The sequence below is a fragment of the Cyanistes caeruleus genome, chromosome 7 (genome assembly GCF_971803275.1).
Source record: "Cyanistes caeruleus chromosome 7, bCyaCae1.hap1.1, whole genome shotgun sequence".
NCBI classification, from domain to species: Eukaryota; Metazoa; Chordata; class Aves; order Passeriformes; family Paridae; genus Cyanistes; species Cyanistes caeruleus.
The window spans coordinates 28,297,332-28,316,739 of NC_141707.1; the positions used below are offsets into that span (position 1 = coordinate 28,297,332).

Below are 19,408 nucleotides of genomic sequence, written 5' to 3' on the forward strand. Positions count from 1 at the left end.
CACTGAGATTTGGGACTAGCAGGGAGCCAGAGGGGAGGAGAGGAGGTGGAAACCTGGGTGCAAGTCATATGATAGTGTGACTTGACAGAACATAAGTTCAGGGAAGAGGTGTGTAGTTTAGGATGGATGTAGTTTAGGAACAATGTTTGAAATCAAAGCTTAAGGTGACATGGTGTAGGAGTTCTCCTGGAAAGAGAAAAATAAGGAAGAAGTCAGGAAAACCCGACCACCTACAGACATTCCTATTTCTTTGATTTTGCTCTTGGACTGATCTTTTCCCAGTCCCTGCCTACACAAATGTGCTATGAACTTGACAGACTGTCAGCCAAGTATTGTAAAGCAAGCTATGCTGCCACTGATATAGCCGTCACTGTGCTAAGTCCCTGATAAGGTGGATGTGAGGAAGCTTCCCAAGTGAAAAGCATTTGAGTCCACCCACCGCTTCTAGAAAACTGAGAAAATTCAGTCAAGAGCTGGGGGTTCCTTCAGTTAATGTTTTCAAGCATCTTGTATATTAACAGCTTAATTAAACATGCATCTGCACATAGGGATCTATCCTTGTACACATGTTCTCCTTAGGTATTGCCTGAGGTGCTCCATGAAGAAAGGAAATCAAAGCCCTGGGAGGCTAAATTTCTTTTCATTTTCTCAGAATACAGAGAAATTTAGAAGTAGCTCAGCCTTCCTGCCCAACCCACTCCTCTCCTGCTAGCTTGACTTGGCCTCTACTTGTAAGGATAAGTCTGCAATCTTTTCCTAAGAGTGTGGATTACTTTCCTAATTAATGCCAACTGTCAGATTTGCTCTGGTTATGTGAGTTATTATTTGATTAAGTGATTATGTGGTTATATATTATCTGGTTATGTGGTTATTTCTCCAACAGGCCTGTGAAAATCACCCGAGACTTGTGATTTCTGGTCATACAAGTTTCCTTTGCCACCTTCTCAAGAAAGTCAGCTATGCCTTGATGAACAGACATAATTTGAGGTGTTCACAAACCTCCTGAAAATCTGACTGACGGCAGAGATGTACAAAACTACAGTTCAGGGCAATTTAACTTTTGCTTTCAAAGACATGCTTGCAGCTAAGCTGTAGTATGACAGGGAGAACCAATAAGGCTGTTCCAGACAGCAGGAGGTGGAGATGAGTAAACTCCTCTGCAAACTGCCAGATTGCATGTCTGACACATTGCAGATGTAAATCCAAGAAACTCAATGGGGATACTCTGCTCAGCCATACCCGCTGAGGATGCCTGTGTCTTCAGGGCAGGAGGGAGTAGCAAAAGAAGAAAGAGAAATTCCTTGATATAAACTGGAAAAATTTTATGCAAGCCAGAAGCCTCCCTGAGCTTTTCTCTGAGGCAGCCCAGAATGCTTTGCTTGTCCCATTTGCCCCATGTCAAAGCTGTGAAAGCCAAAATTGCTATGCAACAACATACATCTTTGCACTATGATGCAAAAGGAAAGAGAAATGGTTTTATTGCTTCTCTGTGAAACATGACAGTATTTAGATCCTGAAGACAAGGATTTGGTGTGTTGGTGCTATCAGCTGTAACATCCTAATAATATGTTCCATCTCCTTGGTGGGGGGGAGGAAGAAAAGAGCAAAGCCCAGAATAAAAGTAAGCTCAGAAATGGATCGGATTTCTTGCAGGAAGTGGAATTTTTATAACTTTGTCAGGATTAGCTGTACCTCTGGGAGATGCCCTTCCATCAGGCATTTGCCACTGGGCTCAGTCCAGAGGTAATAATGAGTGGAGACACTCAGCAAGCTGGATTAGGTCAGGTAACATTTCCTGCAGGCCTATGGATGCAGTATTGTTATTACTACATGTCATTGCATATTGAATTCTACAGTCAGAGCTGAAGTGTTGCTCATTAGCAGCAATTACACATTAAGATACCCTGGCAGCACGGAAGGAACACAGTGCTTCAGGCATGCAGAAGTCTAGGTCAAATGAAGAAACAAAACCCAAGAGTTTTGATCTTTGTTCTGATGCTCTGGCCCCAGATCTGGCAAAAACAACATAGGTGAGAACCTTCTGCATCAAGTCCAGCAAAACATCCTGAGACCACTCTCGCTTGTAGCTCATCTTCAAGTTTAGGAGTGGAAATTCTTTAAGTCCTGTAACTCTTCAAGACACCTATAGTATTCAGCACTACTTGGTCTCTAGGTTCCTCTGTAATACAACAGCATTTCACTACAAAATTAGTATCAATTAATGGAACTTGGAGAAAATAATGCTTTTCTACAAAAATACTTAATACTCAGTTTAGAAAAAATTGCCCTTATCTTGTCATTTCAAGAACTGCAATGTTATTTTTGAGCATGTTTCACATCTTGCCAGATCTAACGCCTGAGACTACTGAGAAACTCAGGATGAAAGAAGAACTCAGGAAAATTCAGAAGTGTAATTAAAAAGCATACAAAAGGAAGAAAAAAAAAAGAGGGAAAAAATGATGGTATCTGCCACATGCACAGCACTAGACTGCAACTTCATTTTTTTTATTTCTCAGCTGAAGCTGCAGTAAAGACTAAATGAGTTGTGCAATTCTTGTGTAGTGAACTGTCAGGACCACAGTGGCACTGCACCAGCTGCAAGAGCACAAGCCATACTGCTGGACGCCATCCCCACATCCTTTCCCTTGAGGAATCAGCCACAGCTTTGGTCCTGGACAAGCAGAGGATGAGCTGCCTGTCAGGAGCCCTCTTAGCCAGTCTGCCTGTTGTTTGATAGCTTTAGCCCTGAGGATGCACAGTTTACACAATGTCAATTTACACAAGATTATCTTTACCAAAAAAGTTCTGATTCTTAGGAAGTGTCCCCAGCTTTAGAGAGGCCCCACATACAAGAGGTATCTCAAAATACATTTGTAGTGTACATTCCTGCATACACATGACCAAGTGCCTCACAGAAATGTGCAAAAATAAACACATGCAAACCTGCTCTAATATTGTGGCATTCATCCTTAAAACAACATTTTGGAAATAGCCTCTGCGGGGTATTATCTTTATGCCACATCGAGTGTGGTGTGGGATACAGAAGCCAGCAACACTGAAAGTACTTGTAAGACATTAATTCCACTTCTTTATGAGCAGTTACGCCCACATTTTGTTTTCCTTTTGTGTTCTACCCTGGATGCTGATATTAACATTTCAGTCTTTAAAAAAAGATTAGCAATACAAGCAATTCTTGGCTGGTAAATCTGATGATAACAAAAGACATAATTCACAGCTTTTAAAATTAAACTGACTGTAAGGCATCTGATTACCGGATCCATAAACATCCAGTTTACAACAGCGTTACAGTAACTTTGCTGGAACTGGGAGGGTTTTGACACATCTCATTAGGCAAGGTGTTTTTAAATACAATAGTAACTCCTACTGCAAGCTCCCCTTCAGGCTAGCCATGGTCTTTTTTCTAAACTACAAACAAATTTAAGAGTTGCTAATCAAATAATCACCAGGACAATACAGACATTACAAGTAACAGGAGATTTTTGAAGACAGTCAGAAGTCTGCCCTTAATGTCATTCATCTCTCCAGATAAACAAACATAAAATCCTGACATTAAAACAGAGTTGACTGGAAGCCAAAATCCTGAGTAGCCACTGGAAATTTGGTACTGCAGGAAAAACTGATGAGACCCTCTGCTTTCTTTTTTTCTGTTATGTTAAGACAAGGGGGAAAAATTCAGTCCTTCTATTGCAAGGGGAAGGTTAGTTTTGCCCCAGAAACTGTACTACCAAGCACCTTAAACATCATATTCAGGGCTGTGGGACTCAGAAGAGGTTACACCCCTCCCCTACATAACATTTTGAGTCTGAAGCAATCTGGATGCTTTCTATCTTTAATATACAGGTAAAAACTGTAAATGAATAAGCACATCTATTTGCCATCAGCTAAATGCACTAGGTAGCACTTTCCATCATAGAAGTTTTCAGTCTGGGCATGCATGAACTTACAGAGTGAAAACTCCTCTGACAAGCTCAGACCCTCTCACACCAGAGCACAGGCACTGCACAGTAGAACCCCAAACAGTAAAAGGTTTTTCACTCTATTCCATATTGCCACTTATAATATGGGGTTTTTTATTTGTTTGTTGCTTGTTTTTTTTTCTCCTCAGCTGCAGCGTGGTTTGTACCTGCTGTACAATCAGTAGGAGTTAAGAAGGAAAGATTTGCGATGGTGACACTTACTCGGGGTGTTGAGGAGCCGTGACTTTTTGCAGTGGTAGGATGCCTCCTGCTCACAGTACTCAGCACTGTTTATCACAGCCTCCAGCTGCTCTGCACTGCTGTTGTAGTTGAAGGACATGGTGTAGGGCTTCTCTGGACCAGCTCCTTGCACTCTGGTCAGCCCTGTGCTGTTGTGCTGCACTGCAGTCCAGATCTTATCTTCTGTTAAATGAAGAACAATTGAACAGGAGGTTAACAGCAAAACACTTCCAACAAACAAGGAACCAAAAAAACAACAGAAATGTAACATTTTAGTGCGGAGGACAGAGCATCAGCAGGACCTCAGGCTCCAAAATGGGCACTTTGTGATGATCACCAATAGGTCTGTCTTCATTAAAGGTCAGTGTGGCCCACAAAGATGTTTCTCCCTGAACCAGCTCAAGCAAACACTACACTGCCTGCTGAGCAAGAGAGAAACTACAATCTTCCTGGGAAGCACAAGAGACCTTCACCTTCTTCTACTATCAGATATCTGTATAAAATTAGATATTTTTCAACTGGCTTTGTCTTTGAGAGAAAACACATAGTAATAATGGCTCATGGGGGTAACGTTCACCTTCTGCCTGAGAGCACAGCCCATGCTGTTGTAATAACAAATGGAAGCAGAGAACTGCAGCTGATGAGCTTGCACAAACTCGCCATGAGCAAAAAGCACAATCTCTTGCCAGAAAGTTAAACTGAGAGTATGTTCTTACCACCCAGCTGGAAGTCAGATCACTCATTTCACTCTGTTCTCAGATTTTTCTGCATATAAGTTGAGTGATGCCCTACTTGGATGATGGTACAGAACACCATATGACTTGGCATCTGTAGTTAACTCTAAATATTGATGCTTTTCCATGCTGGGGAGCCCATTCTCATTTCCTTCATTTCATTTACTGGCAGAGCCAGTGACTGTGTAGGTGACAGAAAGCAGAATGTAGGCTCAAGCACTACTTGCACCCTACAACCCAGCTCACAATCTGCATTGGCACTGGTATAATGAGAACACCACACTTGGGAGCACTTGGCTTCCAGGGAGGCTTTTTCCCAGCTGGTTCTGGTGTAACAATGGGCAAGGTAGAAAGGACGACCTGAACTGCCAATTTGCTGAGCCAACACAGAATTAAAGACAAGCTCTTCAATGAGGATTCACAGGACTGAGCCCTGTAAATGCCCAACATTATTAGTAAGAGTCACATGCAGCAAATTTTCTTTTTATCAAAGACCCTGCTTGCCTAGGGAGGATACAAGATACTGACAGGGTAAAAATTTGAGGCAGCAATTTTCAGTCATTTGATGAGAAGGAGATTTTGATCTCACTTGCAGAAACACACAGAGGAAGAAGATCTAGGCAATAGATTTCTATTTTGTTATTTATACTTCATCAGATAGATAACAATGAATCACATCTTTGCTAAGATGATCTTAAAAACTGTGTATTTAAGGATTTGGATGGTTTTGCCACATTACCTAGCCTGAGTTCTTGCAGAGCCTGACCTTTCCAGTAACTCCCCAATACACGGGTATGATGAGACAAATAGCTCTGTGGACACTACAATGCACTGCAGTGGAAGTATTTTTCACGGAGCTACAAATATATCCCCCTGATTACTTCAACAGAATGCTAATAGGTGTATAAAACTCCTAAATGGACTGTCTGTGCTAAGACACTCAAATGATTTAATGGATTGTTGTTATGGAGGCATTCAGATGACAGGCAAGCAACAACAGCCATCTGGAGACTATCTAAAGAGGTCTGTTCCAAGACCTGGCTGCAAGTCACAGAGAAATTAACTTGCATTAACTGTAAGGACAGTTTACACACAGCAAACCACACATTCATGCACAACCTTCCCATCATTTCTGTGATGGCAGACAGACAGTTTGCTCATAAGTCTGCAATTCTGTGGTTCTCACAGACTTCAGGGAGCTGCTTGTGGGCCCTTGGAGTTGGAGCTCAAAGAAACATTGCTGCAACATGTTATACACAAAATTCAGATTTAAATGATAAGAAATACTGCAAATTTATTGCTTATAATACTTGTCCCAGTTGTTGTAACCACAGTGAACAGTAGCACAATACCATGCACAGTCCTGCACATATACTGCTTCCAACACAATGTACTTCAGTGACTTCGTAACAGACTTCTTGTACATCTTAAAGTAGTGATCCTTATCAGCCAGTCCCTGTTTTCTTTTGCTCTCTGAAGGCAATATTGACAAGAACAGAGTGGATTTTTCAAAAGCAGTTGAGGGTAAGTTAACTTTCCTCTCACAGAAGCTGACAGAAGTTTAACATCTACCTTAACTGAAATATCTGCTAAAAAGACAAACACCGAATTGCTGATAGTGTGAGACATAACACCAGGACACGATGGAATAAAAATTCCAGGTGGGCTGTCAAAAGCACCTCCCCACTGAGAGTTCTGAACATAATTTTAAGAAAATGCAATAAAATCAATGCTCACAATAGTGTCTACAGAGCTGCTCAGGAAGTAGAGCAGCCTAATGCTCTAGTTGTACAGTGGTTAACACTGCTGTACTTTCCAGGCTGTGCATCAAGAAAGGTGCCATGTGGGTACCTGAAAAGTCTAAAGCATCAAGTGCTAGCAATTTAGAAGCAAAGAACAATCACTAAGAAAAGCTGATTAAAAATAGCATAGCACAAAGCTGTCTTCCCAAAAAAAGTGTTGGAAATATAATTAATTGACATGTTTAAAATAAGGTTTGATGAGGTATCAGCAAACATACTCTAAGCGGCCAGCGCTCATTAACAGGAGTGTTGGACAGGCAATGTGACAGGTCTTCATCTTATCTTCCTCTATCATTGTTCATTAATTTTCAGCAGTCTTATCATTACAGCTGCACACAGCTGTCCTGAGATGTGAACTTTGACATTCTAGACTTTTCTCCACAAGATCATTTAGAAATAAGATGACTTTTTTTCCATCCTCTTGCTTACAAAGGGAAAGGAAAAACAAATCAAATTTCTTTCTGTAGTCAAAGTAATTGTGACTTAGCAGGTATATCATAATGGAATTAAAAAAGTTATAGCAGAAGAGAAGAATTCTGAATTTATTAAATTTCAGATTTTCTAATCTGCACATGCCTAGTCTGTCAGGCTTAATTCCTCTACAGACCAGATCTATTCTTTAGTGGTCATTTCAAAGTTACCCTCTGTGCTTCACCTTTGAAGTAAAGATGACCATCAGTTCAGCCTCTCAAAAAAAAATCTGGTTTTCTCATTGATCTAGTGACAGGAAAGTCACAGCCACCAGCAAGCAAACCTCAGATCAGAAGGGCAGCACGGATACAAAAGAGCTGGTGGCAACAAGGTAAGAGGATGAAAAGGAAGAGAAATCTATTCCACCATCTCAGTCATGTTTCTTCCCACTTCCCAGGGAAGGAGTAAGGAGTACTTCCATTTCAGAAAGCAGCACATGAGGTCTGGAGGGGCAAGGGAATGCAAACAAAGTCAAACACAACCTGCTACAAGAACAGAGGATTACCTTCACATCACAGTAAAAGCAGCTCAGAAAACAAAGTTCCTTCTTTCAAAAGGAAACCTTTTTGTTTAAATGCAGCAAATGAGACTGAAAATGACTTAAATTTTCAATTGCTTTGGACAGAGTAGAAGAGCCAAAATTGCTCCCTCCTGCATCTCCACTGGTTGAGAGAGAAGTTACTAAGAGCTGGAGGGCAGTAAATCTTTGAACCATTCCAAGACCATTCCAAGATCATTGCATCTGCTTCCACAGATCAGAAGACCACTCAAAAATAATCCCAGCATTTCTTCTGAAGATCATCACCTTTCAGATCAGCCCTTGGGGTTTATTCAAACCCCAGTTTCCCCTCCTCAAGCTTGGCAACAAAGATCAGAAAAAGATCATTCTGTTTTCTCAAATTGACAAGTTTAGCTAGGGCTGCTCCCAAAATACCCCAGCCTGCCTCAGAATGAGGTCAGGGCATTCTGCCCTCACTACTCGACTGACAGGTCCTCTGAAGCCTCCTGACACTGATCTGTGATCTGGCACTTCAGGCAGGTTCAGGACCTGTGTAAGACACGTAGCTGCCATCTGAACGTGCCCACAGATCACTCCAGCAAACAATGCAACATCTGTCTGCACCTTAGCTCTGTGTTTGGCATTTGCTTTTAATGGCACACCTCTACACCAGTAATACCCACAGCTTTTGAAAATAGGCCTTCAAATACTTGATCCTGAGTCATAATGCAAGGATTTTTATTTACTCTTTGCTCTGTTTTGTTTACATGATGTTTTTAAGCAACGACACTGTAATCACAGATGCAAACCAAGCTGAGTGCCACTACCCCCTTCTAGTCATTTCCATACCTGGAAATTGTTAAACTACACAGATAAAGCTCTCTTATCATGTATTCCAACCAGAAGTTATCATTATATTTTTACATCTGTCCATACTACACATTTGTTTCCTGTTTACCCCACTTAATGAGCTCTCCTTGCACTTGTGAATCTGCAATGAGAATTAAAAAGCTCTTGTCCAGGCATAGGTTACTGTTTATTTTTATCTTCTATTACTCCATTCCACTCTTTTATTACTTTCTCAGCTTGGTTAAATTTCAAACCAAACACAAGCTGGAAGTCATTCAAAACCAAGCAGGAGACTGCAGCCACATCTTCTATTGTATAATGTGGAATAGTTAAATGCAGCCTTGAAAAGCAGATTTCCTAAATGCTTGTTAAATTATTTCCATAATTCAAAGGTGACAATGCTTTAATTTCAGGGTAATGCTACAGCTTTATGACTTCACAGTTTTATTTAATGGTCCAATTCACTAGGATATTCTGCTGTCTGCATTTGGCCCTAGGAGATGCTTTTACAGCATGGGAGTGCAATGCATTAAGCACATTTTAGATTCTCTTTAGCCTAGCCCATAGTTCTATCATCTTGCTGGAATCCTCCAAGTTGCTTTTGACGGCACACAAATTAAATTGTGGGAAATTAGAGCAGCTGGAAAACTGGCTTTCAATGAATTCTGTATTGTCTAATTCTCATTTTTATTCTTCAACTTGAAATATCCCTGTAGAGCACATTCCACCCATACAAACTGCATCATTCCTTTGTGATTTAGGAGGTTTGTCACAAAACAAGATTATTCAGACTGATTAAATTGCCAACAAGCCAAACATACGGTAAATGCTACATGAGAGGAAAAAAATAACTCTCGGAGCTCATACAATGCATTTATTTCATACTGCTCCACAATGAATGCCAAATTTTATCCTGAATGCTGTACCTATAACTAAAAGAACAACAAAAAAGACAAGACTTTCCTTCTTAAACACTGTACTGTTCTAAGCTGCAGTGGCAGGTTGACCCAGCTGCTCTAATATACACTCCCCTCAAAGGACATTAAAAGACCAATTTCTTATCACAAACAGCTTTAATTCACTGACTCCAAAGAAGTGTTTTCTGAGTCTTCTCTGAAAGCCATTATTATTTTTGTATCTACTTTTTTTTTTATTTCTGCTGGCTGACCCAGCAATACATGCTTCTGCAGCTTGTTTTCTGCTGATCAGCTTTCTCCTGAGTTCTGATTTAGCCATGTCCATCCAGTACAGAAGCACTGCAATGCATTCAAAGCAACACTCAGCAGAATGACCATACCAGATGTCTCTGATGTCTGACAACAAGACACCACTTTTGTGACACCTTTCACCCTCCTCCCCCATGTTGTGCAGAAGCCCAGAGCTGGCAAACCCTTGTGATGCCAGCCTGCTTCCCGATGCTCCTGCATTTCAGCTCTACCTTAATACAGGGAGGGTATCTCACAGTGAGCAGTAAGAAACATTCCTCCCCGAGAACTGAAGAGACGGTCACTGATCTACTTCCCAGTGCCAAGTGGACACTTCTCCACTCACTGCAACTCACTTCTGACAGCTCTGCAGCCCTCTCTGCCTCAGCCTCCTTCATCTAGGGCGAGTGCTGAGACTCTTAGCAGGTTTCTGCTTTCCACATGTCTTGTGATGGCTCAGAACTGCACGAGCCTGGCAGACAAGAAGAGGCCACAGCAAACCTGCTGTTCTTCAGCTGCCATAGCGGGAGGGTGGGCATGACACCTGCAGGGCTCCAGCATGGCAGGAAACACCCGTGGCTGGGGCACACTCATCCACCCCTTGCAGCCGAGACGCCTGGAGGGACTTGGACAGAGCCACAGCTTACTTCCAACTGCTGAGCACTGCAGATGTGGCAGGAGAGACGTGAAGTTGCAGTAAACTTTTTGTTAAAAGTTTTGTAAAAAGTAATGGCTAGTGAAAAAAAACCTAGTTACATTCTTCAGTACTAGAACTTCCTTAGGGGCCACCTGTAAATGTGACACTGAAGGCAGCCTTCAGGACTTCTGCCATGATAGTCATCTGAAAAACAACAATTTCATTGAAAGCAGCAAGGCAGCTGTTGACAGTACATTGCCTTTGACATAATATTCACATTAAAGATTTTTTAGTTCTATAAGGTTCTGAAAGAATATTTAATGAAAATTCAAAAGAGAAACATCAATTGTCAAAACTACAATGTGCCAAAAGACCTGTAGTGTTTGAGGGATAAACTGTAAATCTTTAAGGGCTGCCTTTAATCTAAACAGCAGTAAATGATTTGTAAGGAATTTCCGTTTGTTGTTTTCTCTTGTGATAAAGTCAATCACAACTACAGACAGTAAGATACAGGATAAAGGGAGTTTGACCATTTAAATTGTTGTTCCAAATTCCTGCAGCTGTAGGTATTAAAGGCAGAATTGAGGGCATGACCTCCTCCTATCTGTTCTTGCTTCAGCCTGTCCAGGGGCAGTCCTCCTTTTCACAGGACAATTTCCCGAGTTCACAAGAAATGCAAAAAGGGCTGAGTACCTGGTGACTCCTGCATCTGTGTAATCGCTATACAAAGTAAAAGTAAAATTTGTTTCTTATACAAAATAGATTAAGGAATTATATAAGCAGATGAGCTGAGATTCACATGTGGAAACAAAGGGAAAGATGGATGCCATGGACAATAATACAGCTGATTGTTTTAGGAATATCAATGGGGATATGTACTATATGGAAGAATAAAAATCTTAATCATTGTTAGCTGAAAGAAAAAAACAAAGACACAATTTGTAAAAAATTCCAAGTATAACTTTGACAATCTACTTCACATCTTATTGGAATCATTTTTTCTGAGATTTAGAGACAGTTTCTACACATTTTTTGAGACAGAAAGTAAAACTTTCTTTTTCCTGCACCAGAGAAATTAGCAGTATTTGCACTTTGAGATGAGACTACAAAACAAAAATGATCTGCAACAAGTAAAGATATATTTTTGTTAATTAACGTGTTTTTTTTTCATTATGGCAGTTTCAAAAACAGATCTTGGAACAACAGCAAGACCTGAGATAAGGTTGCATCCTTCCCCTGACTGCAACCCTGGAAGAAAAAAAAAGGGAAGAAAGGAAAGGCAAACTATTTGAGGACAGGAAAAATATCTGGCAAAGATAAACTGTACCATTGATCTAGCCATGGCAATTTCAAAGCATTATTGATTTGATAGCCCAGGGTCTGAATACTGTAAAACAGCATCAGTAGAGAATTCCAGTGACAGGATGACTCAGGTGTAGTGTAAGCAAATCTTTCAGATTTCAAGGGTAAAATTTACTCAGAAGGAGATGACAAAAGGTCATTCCACTTATCAAGAAGGACAGCAAAACAAGCACATGGAGGTAGTTTGCATGTCTATAGACTTTGTCCTGGAGAACATAGTAATTAGCACTTAAGTAGTACTCCAGACAGACCAATAGATTGCTAAGCAGCATGAAAAAAAAATGAGCCTTACAATGATAGAAAGACTGCCAGACCTGAGGTTCATAGGGTCTATCAGTCATCTTTTCTATTGACTGTTATGAATCTTCAATTAAGATTAATTCAAGTGGGCTGTCAAACAACCAGCCTACAAGGAAAACCTTTCCCAGCCCCAGTGGCTGTTCATTACCCCAAAGTATGACACAAAACATTCTTCTTCCACTTCATGTCAAAAAGGCGTGGCCATAGACCTCCATGGATGATTGGAGACCCAGGAAAAGCGTGCATAGCTACCTTACATTCCCATGTGGATGGCCCTGGAAACATGCCAGATGTGTTCCCACAGCACTCAGTTCACCCACCCCAATTTAATAATCCCTGTATGGACCCATTCACATCCTCGTGGAATCCTCCATGGCATCCAACTACATCCAGTCATGGCTTGGACACATGCATTTGGTTCACCTCCCCACACACAGGGGCATATTTGCTGTGGATTCCTCAGTGTTTCTTACAACTGATGAATTTCCCTGTGAAAGTGACTTTGCTTTGTGTACAACGGGTATATAAGCTGAAGAAAACATTATGTTAATAAGCTGCTGTCTTTTCCTTTTAGATCTAGTTTTGAGGTTTTTGTCTTTCATTGTCATTGAACTGTCTCTCTTCTCCTATTGTAAGAAAATGAAAATGAGCATTGCTTCTGTCGGTGAGGCCCAGTCACTTTGAGTCTTCCCATTCTAAATAGTCATGGATTATTTACTTTTAACCTCCCTTTGTACATCTTTCTATGCCTTTGATTAGGTACATTAGTGCTCCTGACAATGTCCTATTTCAACAACATATTTTACCTTCAGTAGAAATAAACAGCCTGCAAGGTAAGATCCTTTTAAAGTGCTTCATATGCTCTTCTCCCTTCTTGACCAATAAGCATGTTATTGAATAGCAGCACGTCATCTACAGTTTTTGTCACCTTGCTTTTTCAGCCACTTCAGACAGTGGATAAGTACATTTAGCCACTCTAGCATCAGCCATTCATCAGATATTCTGTGACACTACCGTTAAATTTCTTGCCATGCTGAAAATTTACTTTATTTTTTTTAATACATTTTTTCTTTTTTTTCTCCCTGTAACATTTTCTTTCCCTTATCTCTGTCTCCCTCTTTGTATAACTGTCCAATTCCCTCTCAACACGCACAATCACACTTTTCTGCTTTGTTCAGAATTTCTATTCAGCAGTGGGCTGCTAAAGTTGACAGGCTGCAGAAAAAACACTCAAATACAAACACTGTAAACTAACCTGTAATGTTGATATTTCCATATCCACATCAAACACTGGATACCTATGACCAGACACCAATATGCAAGAAATCTGGTGCTCATCTGTCTCAGTTAAAAACTGGCTTGTTAAAAACAAGTTCTCTATCTGAAACCCTTCAATTAAACAGGTAAAAATGCTTTAAAAAGAATTTTAAAAAAATTAGAAAATACTTAAAAAGATATTAAGTGAACATTTAGAAAAACACTTTTCTTTAAATGCAACGATGCTGCTCATTTCTGATGATTTCTTCTTTGAATTTCTCCTTCACATATTAAAGGCACTGTAATTCCCAGAAGGCATCAGCTCTCTGCACCTCCACTTTTAAAAACACTAAACGAATCATTGCTCTGAATTTTCCATTCCGCCTCCAAATTCTTCAGCTTGAACACGTCTTGGGCATAAAGAGGTTACTGCTTCTTGAACTGTATACAGAAAGAACTGCCAGCCTGAGTAAAATGAAAGATTTATTTAGCCCAGGAGCTCACCTCTGCCTCTGAGGGTGAAGAGATACCCCAGGAAGCCAAAAGGTTTTCCTGAAGCCCATTCCCACTTCCCAATGGTCATCGTCTCACAGCTGCCTGAGTGGAAAGCTGCAACTAAACCTCTGTGTTTACTTACACCTTCTGAGTCTATCAGACAGGACTGGGGCTTTTTCCAGGTGGGTTTTACTCCCTCTCGTGATCTATCAGCCACCTTGCTGTCCTGTGCTGGTTTCAAGTTGAATTCATTGCATCAGGAAAAAGCAAGTAAACAAAAATCTCCCAAACCCTGTTATGTAATCATTTAAGTGTCTCCTAGCTCACATAAGATGAAAAATAATCAATTCCTATGTGTTTTCTCTGATCTCCACACTCTCCTGTGACAGTTCCCCCCAACCATCTTTTTAATTTGTTTAGTCTCCCCACACATGGAAGTCATCCACTTTCACAATAATCCACATTTTTCCATTCACAGGAACTGTGATACAGATTTATGTCACTGAACAATATTATTTTTTCTGTTCCTTGTATGTACCTAGTGTAACAACACAGAATGTTGTATTTTGCCTTTCCCAGAATATGGGGAACTTTCAGAAAACTAAGCAGAAACATCATCTGAAAAAAACCACAAACTGAGGATCCATCCCTTTGTACACAACATAATTTTTTTTCCTACTTTGCACTTAATCGATTACTGTAAACAATTTTTATGAGAATAACAATGAAGGAAGTTCCCAGAGGGAAAATAAGCTCTTGTGATTAAGGCACCCAAACCATATTTAGTTGACACAGAAGCATAAGTTTTCCAGGCTAGGAAGTTCTGTCAGTTTTCCCCACCTCCACTTTTCTAATAACCAAAATAAGAATGTCAGCAAGTTCATTACAGATAGAGAGAAAATCAGGTATATGCCTTCTGGATTTCTGCCAGATAAAGTTTATTTGAGGAAAGCAAATGCAAGGTGTTTGTCAAAAATCCTACTACTTCAGCAGAGATAAAAAGCACTGACAATGTTTTGATCACACATATTTATATGATAAATAATAAAAATGAGCACATTTCCCATATTGAAGATCAAGGAAGGATATTCAGACAGAAAGGTGAAACTCTGTTTTAATTCTTAGGAGATTCAACAGTGAAGGAGACACATCTTATTAAATATTTGTTACACTTGAATAAAAAACATACTTAATAATTAACTGTTGTGCATTTAATTAACATAATCATTGCCCAATTAAATAAAAATGAAAATTTAATTTGTGGCACTTTAAGTACAAGGAGATTAAGGATAAAATATGAATATCCTGAGCCCTCGGTTTTCAGCACTGAGTGTGGAGGTGATATGTGGCAAAGTAGTTCAGCCAGAATTAGCAATTTAGAAAGGGTAATAAAACATTCCTTCATCAGCACCTGGCCACAGGAAGCAAAAAAATGCCAAACAGGAGACAGTGTGGGAAATTTCACCTCCATTTCAAACATAAAAAGCAGAAAGGGAGCCCTACCATCTATCTCCATCCACAACAGGGCTGTGTAACCTTCTCTCATACTCTTGGCTTGACAGTCCTGTATACAAAATAGGACCCACTTAAGGGGAGAATTTACAAGACAGGTATGTTCATTTGAAGCAATTCTTATTTTAAACCTACAGAACTGTAAAGTTAAAAAGCCTCAACCACCAGGTCACCTTGCCAAGCTCTTGCTCTGCTATCCATCTCTTTGGTGTCCCTTCTCCTCAGACCATCGTGCATTCTCCTCCATGCAAACACCAGGGACAATCAAAGCTTCCACTCTGTGCCAAAGGCAGCACACTTGTATGAGGTGCACTGCTGCCTATGTCAGACTAGAAGCTCAGCTAGTTTATAGCTAGCTCAGTCAGAGAAGTTTAATAATCATTCCCAGACTTTGTATTCGAATAAAGCAGAGAAACCATTCAATTACAAAAGAATGGTTTGGATTCTAAGTTTCTACCTCTTTAGTAAAAAAGAAACATCAAAAGTCATGATATTATGAAGTGTTCTTTTTAAGGTTCAGACACTGTTGTACATCACTTAGCAAGGCAAGTCCTTCAAACTTATTTTAAAAATCGCTTTCACATGAATTTTATTTAAGGAGACATCTCAAAGTGAAACCCCGGTTACAACTTCCCTGCTTCTTCCCCACTACTGAGCTGCATTATTGACGTGTCTGTCATTCTACTCAGACCATCTCCAATCAAATTAGACCTGACATCAGGCAGCCAAGTCAAGGTTAGAACATTACCTGTTATATTGCAAAAAACACGGAGTGGTCCCAGTGGTCCACTTCCATCAGAATCAATGTAGAAGAAACCTGATGTCTTCCCTTGGTGTCGGTAAGCCTCGCAGGATTGCTCATAGACAGCTTTAAAAGAAAGAGAGAGTGATTGCATCACAGACAGACACATCTTATAGGTGAGTACTGTGTTAATTAATATCATAACATACCCTGTTAGCACACAGCTGATTAGCATGCGAAATCTTACTGCATTTGGGCCTCAATCCATGCTCAAAATCAGCATTCCTTGAACTTAATACAGGATGGCTTTAAAGATACAGGTACTTGCTTCATATTAGATTAAAGTATGTAAATACTTAAATAAAGGGCTATGAACTTTCAAATGTGACACATTTAGTTATAGAGTGGTAAATATACTCATCCATGTATGGTAATTCAAAGACATACCTACATACACACAAGTGCACATGATTTACCACCTAGGCATACACTTAAGTCTTCCAACACTGATAACAGATATTTTTGCCATTCCTCACCCTCCCTGCAAGATTAACAGGAAGCATTAAAGCCCTGCCATAGTCTACTATGCAAATTAAATCCATTGTCCCCCAGCAGAAAAGCTCAGCTCAGACATGGTGATATTCTTATGCTTTAGACCTAATTTTATACAACTAACTCTTTCTCTCTGCTTATCAATATTCTTCTCTTGGAGTACCAGTGCCCATGAAAATCCAAGTGGTTAATAAAAGAAGCACAGCAGGCCACCAAGAGCAAGAAAAGAAGGAAGAAAAACCCACAGGTCAGTACAATTTTTGTATTTAAGGCATATTTTCAGGAAAGGTAAACTGCCACTTCATATGGGGCAAAGAGAAAGCTCCCACAGAGATACCAGTGGTACCAGCCCAGAGATACCAGAAAGTCACATGTATGATCCTGAACCTTGAACAACAACCTTAAATCTCATTTCAGGAGAGTTGATTTTTTTTCTCCCTACCTGCTGAAACACATACCTGATTATACTGACAAAATTATTCTCTGTAACAGTTTATGACTGCTGTGTTGAGGCTGCAAATTCAACTGCAAAGATCTCATTTCTTTTAATCTGAAAGGAACTCAGGGAGCTTTGGAGATTGATGGCAAGGCCAGCACTTCCTCACTGTCTAAACACAGTCCCTGCAGAAGACAGCAATTGCTCCACAGCAGCAGGAATAGTGCCACTCCTGTGCACACAGGGACTCACATCCCTCCTTTTCCCTCATTCCCTTAAAGAAACTTCTCTAATGAAACTCTCAGAAAGGCATTAATGGTGAGCCCTGAAGCAGCTTTGTCTGAAGAATGCCATAATGTAGTGTATCTTCATCACTTAGATACTGGACATTTCTTCACTTCTGCCAACAAAATAGAAGCACAGTTCTAGGGGCTCTAGTCCAAACTGGCTGTGGATTAAGAGTCTCACCATTCAATCATTTGTACACTCACCAAAATATGCTTTTCCCTTGCACATTTATTGCCAGACCAGGCATCTTCAGCCGACAGAACATCACTGAGTGCTAAACAAGCACAGCACTATCCTTCCCAAGGTTAAGAAGCTGCTTAAAGTACTCAGCACCTGATGAGACACTGCCTTAATTAGCATCCATCCTATAATAAATAGAATTAGGAAAGCTTTTTCCTCACAGCCTGATGTGTTCAAGCATGGTAGGAGGCCAGAATATCACTAAATTCCCACTGTGGTAGCTGGCCAAGAACATGTATTATATGCAAGTTAAATAAATTCCCCAAACCAGAACCTATTTTCCCAGTGTTCACAACCTGAGGGGCTGACAGAGAGTCCCTGAGTTGCAGAAGTGCTGACAGAAGCAGTGGGCATATGGAGGTCAGGAGAGAGATGGTAACAGGCAATTAAGTAAGCAACCAAGGAATCATGGTTTGATCAATTTGCAAAGTTCTTAAACTGCAGTTCACTTAGTGAATTTGCTGTCATCATCGTTACAGGACACTTTATCTTGTCTCATTAGGGAATATGCCTATTGCTTCCTCTGAATTGTTTGCTGAGAGTTTTTTTGAAAACAAAGGATGGTGCGAGGGGTAGAGACATAAAACAAATATGTTGTCAGTGAACTGGCACAGCAAATCTCATTCTTCATCACAACTTGTTCTTTCTAAGTGTTCTTCTTCTTGACTGTCATTTTGGCTAAAGCCCAGATCTACTTTTTTCAAATTAGTAAGGAAAGATGTGAAGATTCTGCCATTAATAATGTGGGCAGATTCGAACAGAGATGATCTACTCACCTTTAGATGGCCCCTTTGTCACTGCAACTTTAGGGAAAAAAAGGCTATATAGAGCTAGAAATCAGGCTAAGGGTGCTCAACTGGTATAAATCTGAAAGGATACACAAGCTTCCATAAAACTACAGTTATGTCTGCCAGAAGAAAATCCATCCTGGTATGTTTGCTTTCCAGTTATATGAGAAATCCAGCACTACATGCTGGGAAGTAGCAGAAGAAATGGGAAAAGGCTATAAACCTTGAGCTCTAGCACATAAAACATATTCCATCATGATTAGTGAAAAGCGGTTTTGGTGGGCAGATAATTTTGTACCTGCAAACAAAGTTTCACATGCCTGTTCTGTAGCATTTGGTACTGTGCACTTCTAGACTGGAAGTGGATGGGCCATTGATTTTAATTCTCTTTTTTTTTTTTTGCTATTTTTTTCTATATAATGCATCAAGAAGAAAATTATCTTTGTTTTTCAGTCACTGGCAAATGCTCTTACAGACATTTTGAGTGCACCAACTATTCCAAGCTCTGCTCAACTCCTTTGTTGAGATCACTGCTTGCAAAGTTATGCAGTTCCATGTGCTGAAAAAGGCCCTATAATGTCAGTAACAACAACTTGAAGCCGTCTTTATGGGTCCATGAAAGAAGACCTCTTTGTAGTCATTCTTCTCTTTTTGCAATCAGAAATATTATATGAAAGTAAAAACCAGTCAGCTGTGACTGTTAACACCCCAGAACCTCAACTTTGAAAACTGCCTTCATATTTATGCCCTGTTTTGTGTCAGGCTTCTCTGATGTAGATGGAGTTGTGTTCATTTTGGGAATGCTAGAGATACCATTATTGTAATTGTCATTAAAGAATCACCAACCATTTAGAGATATAATAAGGCTCCACTTTCAAAAAGCAAGCACCAAAAGTATGGATGGAACTGTTGACAGGTGCACATATTTTAATGGCAAAGAGCATTTTCAGTAATTTCACCTTTTTAAATAAAGGAGAGGTATTCATCAGTTCATTCAGAGTAGAACCCACCATGAATTTTCA

General features: G+C 40.1%; 1 protein-coding gene across 1 annotated transcript in view; it reads right to left on the reverse strand.

The window, feature by feature from the left end:
• The window catches only part of CNTNAP5 (contactin associated protein family member 5), a 269,753-nt gene that overhangs the window by 75,079 nt on the left and 175,266 nt on the right, over positions 1-19,408 (reverse strand). The window contains exons 12-13 of the mRNA XM_023931219.2: positions 16,089-16,208; positions 4,200-4,400 (exon numbers count right to left, since the gene is read on the reverse strand). Coding sequence (XP_023786987.1) covers positions 4,200-4,400; positions 16,089-16,208 — 321 coding nt within the window. The remainder of the gene's footprint in view (positions 1-4,199; positions 4,401-16,088; positions 16,209-19,408) is intronic.